The following is a 19034-nucleotide window of genomic DNA, read 5'->3' as shown; positions in this document are numbered from 1 at the left end:
GTACGATTCGATCTTAGTCCTGTATTGACACTTTGCCTGTTTGATGGTTTGTCGGAGGGCAGCGCGGGATTTCTTATAAGCTTCCGGGTTAGAATCCCGCTCCTTGAAAGCGGCAGCTCTAGACTTTAGCTCAGTGCAGATGTTGCCTGTAATCCATGGCTTCTGGTTGGGGTATGTACATACAGTCACTGTGGGGACGACGTCGTCGATGCACTTATTGATGAAGCCAATGACTGATGTGGTGTACTCCTCAATGCCATCGGAGGAATCCTGGAACATATTCCAGTCGGTGCTAGTTTAGCATCTGCTTCATCTGACCACTTTTTTTATTGATCGAGTCACTGGTGCTTCCTGCTTTAATTTTTGATTGTAAGCAGGAATCAGGAGGATAGAACTATGGTCAGAATTGCCAAATGGAGGGCGAAGGAGAACTTTGTATGCGTCACTGTGTGTGGAGTAAAGGTGGTCCAGAGTTTTTTTCCCTCTGGTTGCATATTTAACATGCTGATAGAAATTTGGTAAGACAGATCTAAGTTTCCCTGCATTAAAGTCCTCGGCTGCTAGGAGCGCAGCCTCTAGGTGAGCGTTTTCCTGTTTGCTGATGGCGGAATACAGCTCATTCAGTGTGGTCTTAGTGCCAGCATCCGTCTGTGGTGGTATGTAGACAGCTACAAAAAATGCAGATGAAAACTCTTTAGGTAGCTAGTGTGGTCTACATCTTATCATGAGATACTCTACCTTAGGTGAGCAAAACGTTGAGACTTCCTTAGATATCATGCACCAGCTGTTATTTACACAAATACAAAAATTATTAAACGTGGATCAAACAATCTCTCTTTTCGAAAAGAGATTATAAGGTTTCTAAAGCACATACAAGCACCTTCAAACTCTCAAAAATAAGGGCATGGACTCTGTTTCAAAATATCACTTTTGTCCCATGAAATTCAAGTTGTTTGGGGAAAATATTATTTATATGTTATTCTGTTATATTCCATTATATTCTTATTATAAAATATATGTGTTGACTGTTATCAGGGCAGGGTATGTATGTGTGTCTTGTCTGTTAAAGTAACAAAATAACAAACTATTGATTGTATTTGTATGGAACAGCCATGTAGCCTATAGGCTGCACAGACCAGTAACATAATTAAACTCAAAATGACTATTATATTATTTTGAAATAAATGTTCTCAGTTTCATAATGTTTCTTTCTGCCTAAACAAATGTATAATGGGTTTCTTTGTTATGGAATATGGAATATATTCATTGGATTCATTAAAATAGAGGCCTACCCACATTGGCACACCCCTACACCCACCCCTCACTGGTGCTGGCTAATCACCTTGATGTATAAATGGCGAATGCCAACAAGAAAGAGAGGACAATGGGACTGTTTGAAAAGGGATCATATAAACATTGCTTGTTTTTTTTACTGGCAAAATGCTGTGAATTCTGTGTCAGTTAGTTATTATATGGATAATCATGTTGATTCATGGGTGTCAGTAATATGCAAATAGTTGTCTACTTATGAATTTGACAGTATAGGTGTAATTTCCCTAGCCCCATCATTTACCTTATTGTAAACAAGGTGATAGGAATTCTGAAATTACATATCGTGCCTTTAAATGAACTAGGTAACCTGAAGATACAAGGGGGCTGTCATTCATGGCATGGACAATATGTATTCACATTAGGCTACTCATACAGCAGATAAACTCATACGAAGGGTTGTTGTTACTTTTGGCATCAAGTCAACAAGGTGAAACGTTTAGACACCAATAGGTGTAGTCGCCAGAAAACTTTGAAGCGGAAGAAGGAACGTGTTAATGGGAAACATGGGAAATGCCAACCGCCGTTAAACCTCATAGAAGAAGAAGATGGGAAATGTAGTTTAGATGCGGAGTCTGGGGTCGCCATCATCACGCGTGGTTTTCCCCCGATGTTCAACCAGTGACGATATCCGCAGGCATTAGGTGTTTGTTTTACGAAGAAGTACTTGAAGTCGATTTGCCTTTGTTTCGATTGTCGTCTTATTTAGGTTTTTTGCAAGTGTATTTGCTTCCATTCATCGTCTCCGTTCGCGGGGAACTCAGAGGTAACGTTAGTATGTTAAATTGACTTGCTAATTGTGAAACGTTACGTTAGCCACGGTAGTTGCTAGCTACCATGCGGGGTTAAACTATTTCGATATCTAGCTACTGTAGCTGACAAAAAAAATCTAATGACCTGACTGCTGTCCAAATAACGTTAGATAACTATATTGTTTTGATGTATTCCACAAGTGTATAGCGCACGGTACGTTAGTTGCTAGCTAGCCTAGATAGAAGGCCTCTTTGGGCCAAAGTTTGGCCCGTAAGGCAGTGGGCTCGTTCCAAGCCTCGGTTCGATCCTTGTGGTTACTGGGGGAGATGACGCTCACAAGTAGTGTGTGTGTTTGTCAAAACATTAACTAGCTAGTCAGGTAACGTTAACTGATTTCGACGTAATGCCCGCTAGTTCGCCAACGTTGGCTATTTTGCTAACTACCTATGCACGATTCATTGTAGCCGTCCATTTGTCCCTACTACTAGTTTAGTGCGTAACGTTAGCTAGCTAGCTAGCTTAATTAGCTATCTCAGTTTCTGACAAATCTCATACTACTAACGTTAGCTAGCTAGGCTTGTTTGTCTCTTTCCTGTTGCAAAGTGTTATGGTATGGTACAGCAGTAGCTAGTTAACGTTGTTTACCTAGAGATTGGTGGGTTCAAAAGCAGGTCACTTTTTTTTTTTTACTTAACGTTGGGCTAGCTATCGGTGATTATATTATGGTCTACTAAGTTATCTGTTGTATTCAGGAAGTAAACAACATAATTTCAAATACCAAATGTTTATCATGCTTCCTGAATTAAAACATTATTGACCCCAACCTTGCCAACTAGGTGTTTGGAGTTTATGACAGTGTGGCCTAGTTTGGAATCTCTTCTATATCATCAATATGGTTTATAGGGCAGGATTGTTATAATTAACTATTTGTGCATTGTACCTACCCAATCCACTCCCATTTAGTCTTTATTGGCATGCCTAACTCCATAGTGCAGAGTGGATGGCTTATGATACTATGACCAACATTTTTTTTTTACAACACTGAATTGACTGGTCTGCCAGGCTAATATGGTTGACATTGTGACCTGTTTGTAGGCTGTCAATTCTGTTCTGGACTGACATATAGGCCTACCCTCTACCATTCCAGTCACCATCATTTTAATACTCTCACTTATCTGACCTTCGTCCTGTCTGTCTCTCCACAGAGGAGCCATGTACAACGGCATTGGCCTGACCACGCCACGAGGCAGCGGCACCAACGGCTATGTGCAGCGCAACCTGTCGAGCGTGCGGGCAAAGCGTCCACGGGACGAGCGTGGCGGCGAGCGAGATGAGAAGGACCGTGAGAGGCTGGAGAGCCAGCTGAATCGTCAGCCCAACGCCGAGATCCTGGAACACCAGAGAAAGCGGCAACTGGAGGTCAAGTGTGCAGAGCTGCAGGACATGATGGAAGAGCAGGGGTAAGAGCGAGGGATGGGTGGATAGGTGAAGGAGGGAGGGATGGGTGGATAGGTGAAGGAGGGAGGGATGGGCAGGTAGGTAGGTAGAGAGGAGCAGGGGTGGGGGGGAGAGGAGGAAGGAGTAAGGGTGAAAGGGGATTTAATTAACCTGGCCCGGGTTGCACTGGGCTATGGCCCGTCACGTGACCGGACGAAGCCGTTGATGAAGGCGTGCCCTGGTCAAATTGAACGGTAATCTGCACCGCTCTGTCATATTGTCAACCTTCCAGCATGTTGTGGTGTTTAGAAACATGCAACATCTGTTTTCTATAAAATATATATGTTCACATTTTCAAACTAGTTTCCATTGGGAAGGCAGATGAAGCAATCAATTTCATATGTGAACACAGAATCCTACTCATTACTCCACATGCTTAACCAACATCACTTTTTTGGGGGGGGAGGCGATGACGGTCAGAGTGGGGGCCCTGGTTCACGCCGGGGAAGCAGCCCGGTTCCAAAACGAATGCAATCACTTTTCACCCAGTGCAAACTCCAGGCAGCCGGACCATTTTAATCGATTCCCCTCAGAGAGGAATGGGAGGGACTGAAATATTTGGAGAGAAAGAAAGGGTGAAGATATGGGGGCAGAAGGAGAGAGTTAGCTGCCGAGTATTAACTGCTGATCTGTGTGTGTGTGTGTGTGTGTGTGTGTTGATGACAGGTACTCCGCTGAGGAGATTGAAGAGAAGGTGAACAGCTTCCGCATGATGCTGCAGGAGAAGCAGGAGCCGCCTTCGGCCCCCACCGAGAGACCATCGTAAGTACACTCCACCACAGATCACTGTGGTGTAATGAAACTAGTGAAACCACCACAGATCCAGTCATTACTACGGACTAGTGACATTTCTACTGCAGACCACCACAAACTACTACAGACCAGCATGGCTGCACAAACTTTAAATCAATTCAAATCAAGCTTTATTTATGCAGCACATTTCAGACAAGGAAACATCTAAGAAAATCTATGAAAATAAAAACTGAAATATTTACTCAACCAAAAAGAGTGAAAAAAAATAAACAATACATTTCAAAACTGAATGACTAAAAAGAATCCTAGGGAAAAGTAAAGCTAAAAAGGTGTGTGTGTATTTTTATTTATATATATATATTTATTATTATTATTATATATATATTTTTTTAAATGTCAGAAGTTTCAGACCCCCCCTCAGGCTGGGGGCATAGTAACTATAGGCTGCCTGGCCATGCCTCTTGGTCCTGGTCTTTTGGTATAGTTAAAAGGCAAGTGCCAGGGGACCTACTGGGTACATAACTTAAAAGCAAGTCTAACATGTATTGGGGTGCACAGTTGTGGATTGATTAACCTCTCTGGGCCAGTGGGACGTTTGCGTCCCACCCTAGTCAACAGCCAGTGGAATCGCGTGGCGAGAAATACAAATACCTCAAATGCTTTAACTTCAATTTCTCAAACATATGACTATTTTACACCATTTGAAAAATAAGACTCTCGTTAATCGAACCACGTTGTCCGATTTCAAAAAGGCTTTACAGCGAAAGCAAAACATTACATTATGTCAGGAGAGTACCCTGCCAAAAATAATCACACAGCCATTTTCAAAGCAAGCATATATGTCACAAAAACCACAGCTAAATGCAGCACTAACCTTTGATCTTCATCAGATGACACTCCTAGGACATTATGTTATACAATACATGCATGTTTTGTTCAATCAAGTTCATATTTATATGAAAAACCAGCATTTTACATTAGCATGTGATGTTCAGAACTAGCATACCCACCGAATTTACTAAATTACTCATGATAAACGTTGACAAAATACATAATTATTTTAAGAATTATAGATACAGAACTCCTTTATGCAAACGCTATGTCAGATTTTAAAATAGCTTTTCGGTGAATGCACATTTTGTAATATTCTGAGTACATAGCTCGGCCATCACAGGCTAGCTAATTTGACAGCCACCAAGTTTGGGGCAACCTAGCCTCAGAATTACTATTAGAAAAATTGGATTACCTTTGCTGTTCTTCGTCAGAATGCACTCCCAGGACCTCTACTTCAACAACAAATGTTGTTTTGGTTCCAAATAATCCATAGTTATATCCAAATACCTCTGTTTTGTTCGTGCGTTCGGGTCACTATCCGAAGGGTAACGCGCGAGCGCATTTCGTGACAAAAAAAATCAAAATATAGAAGCATGTCAAACACTGTTTAAAATCAATTTTTATGCTATTTTTCTCGTAAAATAGCGATAATATTCCAACTGGACAACGTTGTATTCATTCAAAGCCTGAATGGAAAAAAAAAAATAGAATTCTCGTGAACGCGCATCTCAGTCTCACTGTCCCCAGGCAGGCCACTTACAAACTCTGCTGCTGTACTTTGCCCAGAGACAGGAGACACGTCATTCTGCTTTCTGAACGCTTTAAAGAGCCAATGGAAGCCTTAGAAAGTGCCACGTAACAGCACAGATGCTGTAATGTCGATAGAGGTGCAACAGAAGGACAACAAATTGTCAGACAGGGCACTTCCTGCATGGAATCTTCTCAGGTTTTGGCCTGCCATATGAGTTCTGTTATACTCACAGACACCATTCAAACAGTTTTAGAAACTTTAGTGTTTTCTATCCAAATCTACTAATTATATGCATATTCTCGTTTCTGGGCAAGAGTAGTAACCAGTTTAAATCGGGTATGTTTTTTTTATCCGGCCGTGAAAATACTGCCCCCCTAGCCCCAACAAGTAAAAAAAAATAAAAAATAAAACAATAGAAGAATCTTAATGCATTTTAAAACTCACAGGCAACCAGTGCAGAGACCTTAAAACCGGTGTAATGTGTGCTCTCTGTCTGGTCTTGGTCAGTACCCGTGCTGCAGCATTCTGTATGTTTTGCAGTTGACCAACGGCATCCTTGGGTAGACCAGACAGGAGAGCATTACAGTTGTCAAGCCTGCTTGTAATAAGTGTGGATGAAATGAGAGAGAAATGGCTGCACTGTGGCAATGTTCCTCAGGTGTTTAAAGCTATTTTGGTCACATTCCTAATGTGTGATTCGAAATTGAGTTCACAATCTAATATAACGCCTAGGTTTTTTACCTGGTGTTTTGTCTTTTATTGCCTGTGAATTAAAATGTGCGGCCAGATACTCTTTCTGCTTTGGCTCCAGAAATAAGTACCTCGGTCTTATCTTGGCGCTAAAATCCTCTTGTAACAGAAATGTAAAGTTGTGTGTATACTCTGCTTAGCAGTGAAAATCAATGCTGTGCTTTCTGATAAAGCTGCCATGGGGTAAAATATACAGTTGGAAGTCGGAAGTTTACATGCACCTTGGCCAAATACATTTAAACTCCTGACATTTAATCCTAGTAAAAATTCCCTGTCTTAGGTCAGTTAGGATCACCATTTTATTTTAAGAATGTGAAATGTCAGAATAATAGTTGAGAGTGATTTATTTCAGCTTTTATTTCTTTCATCACATTCCCAGTGGGTCAGAAGTTTACATACACTCAATTAGTATTTGGTAGCATTGCCTTTAAATTGTTTTACTTGGGTCAAACGTTTCGGGTAGCCTTCCACAAGCTTCCCACAATAAGGTGGGTGAATTTTGGCCCATTCCTCCTGACAGAGCTGGTGTAACTGGGTCAGGTTTGTAGGCCCCCTTGCTTAGACACGCTTTTTCAGTTCTGCCTTCAAGTTTTCTATGGGATTGAGATGGCCACTCCAATACCTTGACTTTGTTGTCCTTAAGCCATTTTGCCACAACTTTGGAAGTATGCTTGGGGTCATTGTCCATTTGGAAGACCCATTTGCGACCAAGCTTGAACTTCCTGACTGATGTCTTGAGATTTTGCTTCAATATATCCACATAATTTTCTTTCCTCATGATGCCATCTATTTTGTGAAGTGCAACGGTCCCTTCTGCAGCAAAGCACCCCCACAACATGATGCTGCCATCTCCGTGCTTCACTGTTGGGATGGTGTTCTTCGGCTTGCAAGCTTCCCCCTCTTTCTCCTCCAAACATAACGATGGTCATTATGGCCACACAGTTCTATTTTTGTTTCATCAGACCAGAGGACATTTCTCCAAAAAGTACGATCTTTGTCCCCATGTGCAGTTTATGGTGGTTTTGGAGCAGTGGCTTCTTCCTTGCTGAGCGGCCTTTCAGGTTATGTCGACATAGAACTCGTTTTACTGTGGATATAGATACTTTTGTACCTGTTTCCTCCAGCATCTTCACAAGGTCCTTTGCTGTTGTTCTGGGATTGATTTGCACTTTTCGCACAAAAGTACATTTATCTCTACCTTCAGGTGTTTGGAAATTGCTCCCAAGGATGAACCAGACTTGTGGAGGTCTACAATTTATTTTCTGAGGTCTTGGTTGATTTCTTTTGATTTTCCCATGATGTCAAGCAAAGAGGCACTGAGTTTGAAGGTAGGCCATGAAATACATCCAGTTATGTTTACCAAGAGTTTACCAAACTCTCGACCGGTTAAGTAGGTCCTAAACCAATTTAGAACTGGACCGGAGAGGCCAACCAGCCTCTCCAATCTGTCCACAGTCTTGGTCAACAGTCTCGAATGCAGCACTTAAATCCAAGGACAGTTTGGAGAGGTGGGTTGGCCTCACCCTTGGTGTAATCAGTAAAGCAGTGCTTTGGTGGCCTATACGGGGTTATGGCCAGCACTGGTGGCTGAAATTGAAAAACTATAGCATGCTGTTTGAAAGACCCAAAGTCGCCAAATGAAATGTCCTTACAGCTGAGAGCATAAATAAAAATAGATGCTGTCCCCACCCTTGTTCCTTTTAATGATAGAGTATGAAAAGCTGTAGTCTGGGGTGAGAGGCTCTACAGTCTGAAGACAGTCAGTGAGAAACATGCAATCAACTTTGCGCTCAGTAATGAGGTCATTCACGAGAGGTTTTACTAGTGATTGCAGTTAAGAGTGCCATATTCAATGTGTGGGCCACTCTTCAGCTGGGGCATCTGCCTAGAGGTAACCAATGGAATAACAACCAAATTATTAACGTTACAGACACGTTTTCTGACAGTCTCCAACCTATCAGAATGGTAGGAGATGAGTTTGTATGAACTCACTAGAAAGCAGAGTTACAGGAACATAAAATTAGGTTACTTGCAATAACCAAAGTGCCATTGTTGTAGGAGTTATGGTTTCCTCTTCTGCTTATTCTGACAGGGAGAACTGGAGCCCTACCAGACCCTGTCTGTTAGTCTCTAAAACAGTTTGTTGCTGGGACTGGAGCACTAGCAGACCCTGTCTTGTAGTCTCTAAAACAGTTTGATGTTGCTGGGACTGGAGCACTACCAGACCCTGTCTGTTAGCCTCTAAAACAGTTTGATGTTGCTGGGACTGGAGCACTACCAGTCCCTCTCTGTTAGCCTCTAAAACAGTTTGATGTTGCTGGGACTGGAACACTGTCTGTTAGCCTCTAAAACAGTGTTAGCCTCTGTCTGTTAGCCTCTAAAACAGTTTGATGTTGCTGGGACTGGAGCACTACCAGTCCCTCTCTGTTAGCCTCTAAAACAGTTTGATGTTGCTGGGACTGGAACACTGTCTGTTAGCCTCTAAAACAGTTTGTTAGCCTCTGTCTGTTAGCCTCTAAAACAGTTTGATGTTGCTGGGACTGGAGCACTACCAGTCCCTCTCTGTTAGCCTCTAAAACAGTTTGATGTTGCTGGAACTTGGAACCCCTGCGGTTAGGGGGGGGTCCCATCTCTTTTAAAAAGTGCTGGTTGCGTCCACAAAAATACATTCCTGTCGTTGCAAAGTTTCTTCAGGTACTCGTTTTGGGCAAAGAGTCAGCCGAAACGTTCCGAACCCCTTCGGTAGCACAGGAGAGGGCCAGTGATGATAATTATCTTCCCTCTGCTAGCAAGGGTCTTTAAAAAACCCAATCTCTAGTTCTCCCTCAGATCGCCTGAAACGAAGGTTGTTTAAACCTACGTGAGTGACAATGGTGTCTATAGGAGTAGTTGACCAGAACCGTGGGCAGGAGAGTTGATGTCATGGACACGAGCTCCTGGGTGACAGTGGGACCTTAGTCGGTAAGGGGCAGCAAATTACCATCAGCGCAACGATGGGACGATTATTAGGTGATTGCCACGTGATAGAGGGAAAGCTGGAAGCGGAAGGGGCCTACTGCTCCCATCTCCTACGCTGTCAGCTCATGGGCTGCGGAGTTGAGTTTCACACCTGTCCGTTGGATTGGGACAGATCAACGCTGCCCGACTCATCAACCGCTTTGCTATAGCAGGTATTTAAAACTGAGATTTGGGTTGCCTGGGTTACAGCAAGGTCGGTGTACATAGAAAGCAGGTTTTTCTTTTCTCGCAGCCGAGCTAACAGCCGGAGGATCTCTTCCCTTAGCTGCTTGATGGTGGTGCATTTAGGGCAGACTAATCCTTGTCCATTTTCCACTTCCACCTTATCTTCATCTTGTGATTGTGTGGGAATCATCTCACACCTGAAGCATTTGTGCCCAGCCTGGGATGAAAACACTGGTGGGCTAGCACTGCTGATGTTTGCCTGCTCCACATGGCTAGCAGCTAACTGGAATCTGGGACACAAACTTGCAGTCCCAGCTGTAAAGACTGACCACGTCGCGGAATCAATAGCAATAAAAACAGCAAACCGGTTGCTTGATGACGTGGCTCTTCCTACAGTTGCTGGCCATTGAACAAGGTGGTGAAACACCACTGTTCCACTCTTTGGGGAGTAACCTAGCGTGACAATAATAGGACCTATTGAACAATGGTCCCCCGCCCTCTCTCTCTCAGGGCGACAGAGACTCACGCCCTGGCTGCAGCCAATCAGCAGAAGAACGACCGGCTAAAGGCGGCGTTCGGCATCGCCACGGACTATGTAGATGGCTCCTCCTTCCATCCGGAGCGCAAGGAGCGAGAGAAGGAGAAGAGGGAGCAGGAGAAGCTGGAGCGGGAGAAGCAACAGCAGCAGAAATATGCGTAAGTCAAGGGGGGGGGTCTCCTAGCTAGCTAGCCTTACTCGTGTAACTCTGATTTTCCTTTGTTTATCCCCTCTGTTACTTACCGTCTCTTTATTTCTTCCTCTCCGTCTCTCTCTCAGGCTGGTAGAAGAGTCAGAGGACTCGGACTCCCCGGCCCGAAAACAGAGCCGCAAGAAAAAAAGGAAGAAAAACAAGAACAGAGACAGGTGAGAGAAGAGGGAGAAAGAATGGAATGAGACCGTCCTATTTCGTGCGCATGCTTAAAAATAATGCACAGCTTGTTTGACTGACGTATCACTTTACTCTCTTCTCTTCAGCTCAGAGAGCCCTTCCCCCTCTCCTCGACGGGTGAAAAAAACTAAAAAGAAGAAAAAGAAAAGGTTTCCAGTCGTTTTTCATTTTGCAGTCAGTGAATGGACTTCATGTCCAGCGTAGTGTCGTAACGTTGCTAATTATTTCAGAACGTCTCAATTGTAGTGGGCTTGAACCGCTTGTGTAAGAGATGTGCATTGCTTACAGCTTGATGATCAGCCGCGCTAGCGAGGACTCCTTAGGGCTCAGACACCAATACAATTTGCTGGCCCAGAGTACTTAGCACCTCTGAACGTAATTTGCGAACTGAGTGCGTACCAGTTTTGCATGTAGAATCACGTACAGCGGGGGTGTTCCCTGAAAACAAAGCGTGCTGAAAGCTCGACAGACAAACGCTAGATTCACGTTCGGTGTGATGTGTGCGAGCCTTTACCTTTGTCAGCTTAATGAACAAAGACTTTGTGTTCTCTGTTCTAGGGACGGGTCGGAAGAAAAGGATGACAAAGATAGGTGGGTCCTACAGAACGTGGGTCCTACAGAACGTGGGTAATGGTGTGTGTGTGTGTGTACTAAAATACTTTGTTTGTTCCACATCTCAGCTCCTCAGACGAGAAGCAGGCGTCTAAGAAAAAACGCAAGAGAAGTGAAAATGAGACTCCGCCCCAGAGTAAGACACGGCGCCATAGGAGTGGGTCCTCCAGCTCTGCTCACAGGTACTTCCGGGTCAACAGAAGTCATGACTCACAATTTGGGGTTGTAACTTTCTCTGAATTCCCAGGTTTTCCACAAATCCCCGTCGACGTTACCGAAAATTTGCAATCCTACTCGCATCTATTCTAGTTATTCAATTCAGTAACTTAAAAGTCAAGGCAGTTTTTGAGTTGCACCCCATGCTGTTATTCCATCTCTCATGCCATATCTCCATTTGATCAGCCAATCCCCTGCCCCGCTGAGAGAGAGGCAGAAGAACCAGCCTGTCAAGAGAGCAGAGGGGAGAAAGGGGCTATCTCCTGACAGGAGGGGGCGTGGTCGCGATGACGGGAGTCCACAGCGTTCGGGAGGCAGAGCGGTAAGACCACCTGTGATTGGTCTGGTGATCAGCTCCCTCTACCATTTCAAAACCTGTTTTGTGCCAATTGGGCATAATCTATGTCCTCCAGCACTCTCTCATTCTCCACTTTCTGCTCACCTCTCTCCTTACCTCCTTTTCCCTCTCCTCCTTCTCTCCCTCTCAGAGATCTCCCAGGTATCCCAGCTCCCCTGAACGCCGACCGAGGGCAGACAAGGAACGGGAGAAGGAGCGACTGAAGGACAAAGAGAAAGGAAGAGAGAAGGAGCGTGAGAAAGTGAAGCCTACGAGAATGAGACACGACTCCTCTTCCCCCTCTCCTCCTCGACTGGAACGAGAGAAAGCCAGGCGCTCCAGAAGTGGAGAGAGGGAGCGAGAGAAGGATAGAGGAAAGGAGAGAACAATGCTGCAGAGGAGCAGACACGACTCTTCATCCCCCTCTCCACCCCCGAAACAACTGGACACCAGGAAACAGAGGAGCGGAAAGGACAAACCACTAAGACGAGACTCCTCGTCTCCATCTCCAGAAAGAGAGGGAGCAAGGAGAGGAAGGAGTGGAGAGGGGGAGCGAGGAAAGGAAAGAAATGCCCGAGCCCCAGCTGACAGAGAGAGGGGGAGAGGGAGTGAGAAAGAAGGATCTCCCCCTAGTCGGAAAAGTGATGGCGGGAGAGGTAGAAACTCATCCCGCGACTCCACATCCCCTGTCCCTCAGTCACCTCTCACCAACGGACGACAGAAAGAAAGGGAGCACGAGGGAAGGAGGGGGAAAGAGAGGAACCCGGAGGAGAGGGGGAAAGAGAGGAACCCGGAGGAGAGGGGGAAAGAGAGGAACCCGGAAGAGGGAGAGAGGAACCCGGAGGAGAGGGGGAAAGAGAGGAACCCGGAGGAGAGGGGGAAAGAGAGGAACCCGGAGGAGAGGGGGAAAGAGAGGAACCCGGAGGAGAGGGGGAAAGAGAGGAACCCGGAGGAGAGGGGGAAAGAGAGGAACCCGGAGGAGAGGGGGAAAGAGAGGAACCCGGAAGAGAGGGGGAAAGAGAGGAACCCGGAAGAGAGGGGGAAAGAGAGGAACCCGGAAGAGAGGGGGAAAGAGAGGAACCCGGAAGAGAGGGGGAAAGAGAGGAAACCGGAAGAGAGGAAACCGGAGGAGAGGGGGAAAGAGAGGGAATTGAGCAAAGAGAGGGAGAAACAAGAGGAGCAGAGGAAGCGGGAGAGCGAAAGGGAAAAAGAGAGGGAGCGAAACCGAGATGGAGGGCCAGAGCGCGAGAGGTCCGGCAGACTTTCTTCTACCCAACAACATCCGTCTATCTGTTTGTCTGAAGACCTCCGCGTGGAGCGAGAGGGTGAGGGGGAGAGGAGGGACAGGGAGAGAAAAAGACAAGTGGAGGAGGACAGCAGGCGGGAGAACAGAGACCGAAGCCTGCCGGAAAAGGAGCGAGAGAAGGAGTTGGAGAGGGCAAAGGAAAGAGAGAAGGAGAAAGCAAAGGAGAGCAGCAGTAGCAGCGGGAGTGACAGCGACAGCTCTTCCTCATCCTCCGACTCATCATCATCCTCCTCCTCTTCTTCCTCGTCCTCCGAGGGAGAGAAGAAAAAGGGAACAGTGGTGAAGAGCGGCCCAGTGAAAAAAGCCCTCCCCGCTCTCATCTCCCCTCCCGCTGTAGGTGCTGCCTTCCAGAGGTATCTGGCCAATGGGGGCAGAGAGAGCGCTTCAGAGAGTGATGGACAGAGAGCTACCGGGAGAGAGAAGGAACGTGAGAAAACAGGAGGGGACAGGTTCATGCTCTCTGAAAGGGAAAACCCGCCCCCTGCTCCCCAAAAAGCACCTGTCTCCCAACTCCCCCCTGCTGCAGAGCGCTACCCCCCAACAGACAGAGAGAAGGAGCGAGGGAAGGGACAGGAGAGGTACAGCCCCACCGAGGTAGAGAGCTCCAGCCCTCCACCCTCTCCTCCCAGAAGAGGAGCCCCCCAAGGCGGAGGCGAGAGGTACTCCCCCACTGAAGTGGAAAGAGAGAAGGAGCGAGAGAAGGAGAGAGAGGGAGGGGTGAAGAGCCAAGCCAGGAGGGCAGAGCGCTACAGCCCCTCTGAGCAGGAGAGAGAGTGGGAGAGGAGGAGGGCGCCCTCCCCAAAAGCCCCCGCAGCAGCAGTTGTCCCGCGGCCCTCCCCCCCTCGCCGCACCCCCCCACGGCAGTACCAGGACCCCCCCACTTGCTCCCCCAGCCCCCGACGACAAGCCGCCACCCGGAGAGCCTCCCCTCCGTCCCGCTCCCCGACTCGCCACTACGCCCCACGGCGGAGCCGCAGCCGGGAGCTAGAGCACAACCGAGAGAGGCAGAGAGCGAGGGATAGAGGAGGGAGGGATCGCTCCAGAGACAGAGGAGCCAGGAGGAGCAGGTCGAGGAGTCCCAGAAGACGCAGTCCCCTCTACAGGTAGGAACAGGACCTATACACACATCAATTAAACATCACACACAGTGGGGCAACTTCCTGCGTACATAAATCAATAATAACTCAATTCAAATCTGCCAAGACCTCAGATTGCCAAACCAGATTCTGAATTTATTTAATTTGTGTATTTGTTTTCTCGTCCCTCAGGTCCCGGCGATCCCCCTCTCCCGTTCGACAAAGGAGAAGCAGCCACTCGCTATCCAGAGAAAGGCAGAGACACCAGGAGAGAGAGAAGAATAGAGAGCTGGAGAGAGCGAGGGAAAAAGAGCGGCAACGTGAAAAAGAGCAAGAGAGGCGAGAGCGCCAACCTCTTAAAGAAGTCCCCCCACCCCGTCGCTCTCCCTCTTCCTCTTCTGGTTCTTCTTCTTCCTCATCCCCCTCTCCGGCCCGAGAGAGAAAGGAGCCGCCTGTAGAAAAGGTGATGAAACCGACGGTAGAGAAAGACCGAAGAGGTGATAGAGAGGAGCGAGAGAAAGGGGGAGACAGAGGTAGGAAGGCTTGTTCCATCTCCTCACCGCTCCCATCCAAGGAGACCAGTCCCCTTCCCAGCCAGTCAGAAATCAGAGCCCACCCCAAAGAAACACGGCACTCTGACCCGCCCCGCTCCAGGTCGCCACAGGCCCTCAGCCATTCAGAGACCAGAGTCTCTCTACGAGGTACCTCGAGGACCCAATCACCTGCGGTGCTCCCCTCACGCGGCTCTGCCCACCCCACAGACCGACCAGTCAGGACTGAAAACGGTGTGAGCGAGAAGGGGGCCAAAGAGAAAAAGAAAGGAAAGATGGGCAGCGCCAGCTCATCATCATCATCATCATCTCCTCCTCCTCCTCATCTTCCTCTTCGTCTTCATCAGACAGTTCTGACTCTGATGCAGAGCAAGGAAAAGCGTAAGGAGTGTTAAATGACTGACATGTTTTACATTTGGATCATAATATATTGAACATTGCGGATAGAGATGTCCTAAATTGAGCTGACATGATTCCTCTCTTTACAATGTCCCCCTCCTCTCTCTCTCTCTCCCCCAGAGGTGCCAGGATAGCGGCTGCCCATAGCACTTCCTCCTCCTCGTCGTCCTCATCATCCTCTTCTGAAAGCGAGAAGGAAGACAAGAAAAAGAGGTAATGATGCTGACAATGTTAACTATTTGTTACAGATCTATTATTTCCATTGATTCGTGACCAGAACTCCTATACTGTAATGCTTCTAGTTATGATTCATGGAAATGACACTTATTTCTTTAATGTTATTCAAAAAGTCTGGAATGTTTCTGTAACGTACAGGAACCAGTTGATCTTTGACATCTCTCATCATCTCTTCCAGCCCGGCGCGACCTCACAGAGTTCCAGCTGATTCGCTGAGAGACTCGCGCTCCCTCAGCTACTCTCCACCCAGACAGAGGCGACCTGCACATTCCCCACCCACCCGCAGGTCAGTAGCCAACTAGCCAATTTGATGGCAAACATATTTCTCTGTGTTCCTATTGGACAAAACAGACTAATCTTTAGAATGATTGACTCCAACAGAAGGTACTGGTTTTGAGAAAGAAGTACATGTTAATGTTTTATTGAGGGAAAAATTTAAATGTGATTCTCGCCTAGCCATCTTAAGATGAATGCACTAGTTGTATAAGGTCTGCTAAATGACTAATGTAAATAAACTACTCTAGCAACTACTGTGTATGTCAATTGTGATTGTGGAGTTATCTGTATTGATATTTTTGGTTATTCCTCTTTTTTTTTTTTCTAGGAGTGGCAGCAGGCAGTCCCCAAGCCGATCTCCAAGCAGTAGGAGAAGAAAATGACCCTTCACTCTGAAATGTAACTGTAACTTTCCCTCCCCCTCAATCCTCAGATTTTTCCTAAACACTTCTGGGCTGGTTTGAACTGGACTGTACCATTGGATATTATAGGGAGGGGGGGGGGGGGGGAGTTAAGGACATTTGATCTGTGAATGACCGAGTGAATTAAGCTTTGTTGTTGATTCTGTGGCATGAGGATAGCACCACAGGAAGAGAGAGGCAGAATTTGAAACCCAACAGAGACCAAGAGGTCTGCTTTTAGTCAAGGGTTTCTGTACATTTTGTTTTATGCTGTACTGTAAGGAAGACATGTAACTGTAAATGGTAGGTGAGAGTCCGTGATAGGAAAGTAACCTCTGTGCAGACCCATACAGACTGGAATGAAGCATTCCAGAATCAAAACACACACAGCGTGCACACACACACACACAGTCCTATTAAATTATCTCACAACAACAAAGTAACGTTCACTTGCGCTTTTTCTGCCCCTCTGTATTTGCGCGTTCTACATGTAGATATGACCCATCTGTATTTTGGTTATCGCCGAATGGATTACGTGCTGTTTCCATATATGTTGACTAGAAACTGCAACTCTTGGTTTGTTTCTCTTTGTGAAAATAAAAAGTTGTATCTTCATTTGTGTTGGCAGTGATTGATTTTAAACCATGCAACCATTTGTAAGTAATCTGCAACCTAGAACTAAAATCTCGTTCCATTTTATGTTAAATACGTCTGTCCACAACAGATTCATTTGTAAGTAAAAAGTGCAATTACTAACCAGGTTAACATCCACACTTCTTATGCGAGTAAAGTACTGTAATCTGGTTGATCTTCTTTGAGAAACTTTCTGATTTTGATTTAATTTTGTTCAGTTAATTTGTACTTAAGTTACTATGTTGATGGAAACAGTCCTGATGGAAACAGAACATTTGTAGGTAAACTTTCCAAATGTTGACAAAACACGCAAGACAAGGTGGGATCTTTTTGTGTCAGTAAAATGAATTATGTGAGAATTGTAGGCGGAAACGCTTTTAAAAGTAAACTTGGAGTAACGAACCTGTTGTCCTCTCGCTACTAGTCGAAAGCGTCTCGAAGGGTGCAATTGCGGCCTGCAATTCAGTGCGTTCCTGCATGTGCAGGGGCACTTTATACTTCTATTGGTCCATTTGTAATCTAGGACAGGCAGGGGCAGTACAATAGGTGGCGTTAATGCACAAGAACGTTGGATGCCAGCCACCGCAAAACTCCACAGAAGGGACGGGCACTGTTTTCCCGCAGCAGTTCTGCGAATGGCAGGTGTTTGGCAGACAGGCGCGAAGGACACAGCTAGTTTAGCCAGCTAGTACCGTACACAGGAGGTGGGGGTGTTCATGCAGAAAACAAGGTGGTGTTTGAGGAGGGGGGGGCCTTTCTGCAGATGCAGGAATATCCACATGCAGGCTGCAGTTGCACACTTGGGAAAGCATGCGGATTATTAGGCTACAGGTTAAATAAATGAATTTCACAGGGTGATGAAAGTGCAAGGTGACGAGCTCAATTGATGCTCCTTTCCAATAAATATTGAGGGTCTAATTCTGGTCACCTAAAACCTTGACAAACTTTTACAGATGCACGATTGAGAGCATCCTGTCGGGCTGTATCACTGCCTGGTACTGCAACTGCACTGCCCACAACCGTAAGGCTCTCCAGAGGGTGGTGCGGTCTGCACAATGCATCAACCGGGGTGCAAACTACCTGCCCTCCAGGACACCTACAGCACCCGATGTCACAGGAAGGCCAAAAAGATCAAGGACAACAGCTACCTGAGCCACTGCCTGTTCACCTCGCTACCATCCAGAAGGCGAGGTCAGTACAGGTGCATCAAAGTGGGGGCCGAGAGACTGAAAAACAGCTTCTATCTCAAGGCCATCACACTGCTAAATGGCCATCACACAGCTAAACAGCCATCACTAGCACTGAGAGGCTGCTGCCGACAGACTAGAAATCATTGGCCACTTTAATAAATGGATCACTAGTCACTATAATAATGGCACTTTAATAATGTTTACATATCTTACATACTCATTTCATGTATATACTGTATTTTATACCATCTATTGCATCTTGCCTATGCTGCTTGGTCATCGCTCATCCGTATATTTACATGTACATATTGTTATTCCATCCCTTTAGATTTGTGTGTATTAGGTAGTTGTTGTTAAATTACTTGTTAGATATTACTGCACTGTCGGGAGTAGAAGCATAAGCATTTCGGTACATGTGGGAACACAAGTATATATAAATAATATACAAAGGACAATTGGGCTAGGGGGTACAATATCACATTACACAAGGACCTTAAGGGACATACATACATTTATAATTCTAACAGCTTTTTTGTTACAGTGAGGGAAAAAAGTATTTGATCCCCTGCTGATTTTGTACATTTGCCCACTGACAAAGAAATGATCAGTCTATAATTTTAATGGTAGGTTTATTTGAACAGTGAGAGACAATAACTAAAAAAAATCTGAAAAACGCATGTCAAATGTTATAAAATGATTTGCATTTTAATGAGGGAAATAAGTATTTGACCCCTCTGCAAAACATGACTTAGTACTTGGTGGCAAAACCCTTGTTGGCAATCACAGAGGTCAGACGTTTCTTGTAGTTGGCCACCAGGTTTGCACACATCTCAGGAGGGATTTTGTCCCACTCCTCTTTGCAGATCTTCTCCAAGTCATTAAGGTTTCGAGGCTGACATTTGGCAACTCGAACCTTCAGCTCCCTCCACAGATTCTCTATGGGATTAAGGTCTGGAGAATGGCTAGGCCACTCCAGGACCTTAATGTGCTTCTTCTTGAGTCACTCCTTTGTTGCCTTGGC

General features: G+C 45.9%; 1 protein-coding gene across 1 annotated transcript; it reads left to right on the top strand.

The window, feature by feature from the left end:
* The first annotated feature begins 1860 nt into the window (after positions 1 to 1860).
* On the top strand, positions 1861 to 16805 carry LOC106600666 (serine/arginine repetitive matrix protein 2-like). The gene is given in 16 exon segments (XM_045716046.1): positions 1861 to 2095; positions 3288 to 3542; positions 4246 to 4341; positions 10361 to 10546; positions 10668 to 10754; positions 10866 to 10928; positions 11338 to 11370; positions 11460 to 11573; positions 11794 to 11929; positions 12096 to 12818; positions 12948 to 14353; positions 14519 to 15185; positions 15188 to 15258; positions 15397 to 15489; positions 15692 to 15799; positions 16118 to 16805. Coding segments are annotated over 15 exon segments (4086 nt in total). The 5' UTR covers positions 1861 to 2095; positions 3288 to 3294; the 3' UTR covers positions 16173 to 16805.
* Positions 16806 to 19034: the final 2229 nt, after the last annotated feature.

The sequence above is a fragment of the Salmo salar genome, chromosome ssa03, assembly GCF_905237065.1.
Source record: "Salmo salar chromosome ssa03, Ssal_v3.1, whole genome shotgun sequence".
Taxonomy (NCBI): domain Eukaryota; kingdom Metazoa; phylum Chordata; class Actinopteri; order Salmoniformes; family Salmonidae; genus Salmo; species Salmo salar.
Note: the sequence above shows the minus strand (reverse complement) of the source record. Positions and strands in the feature narration are given on the sequence as shown.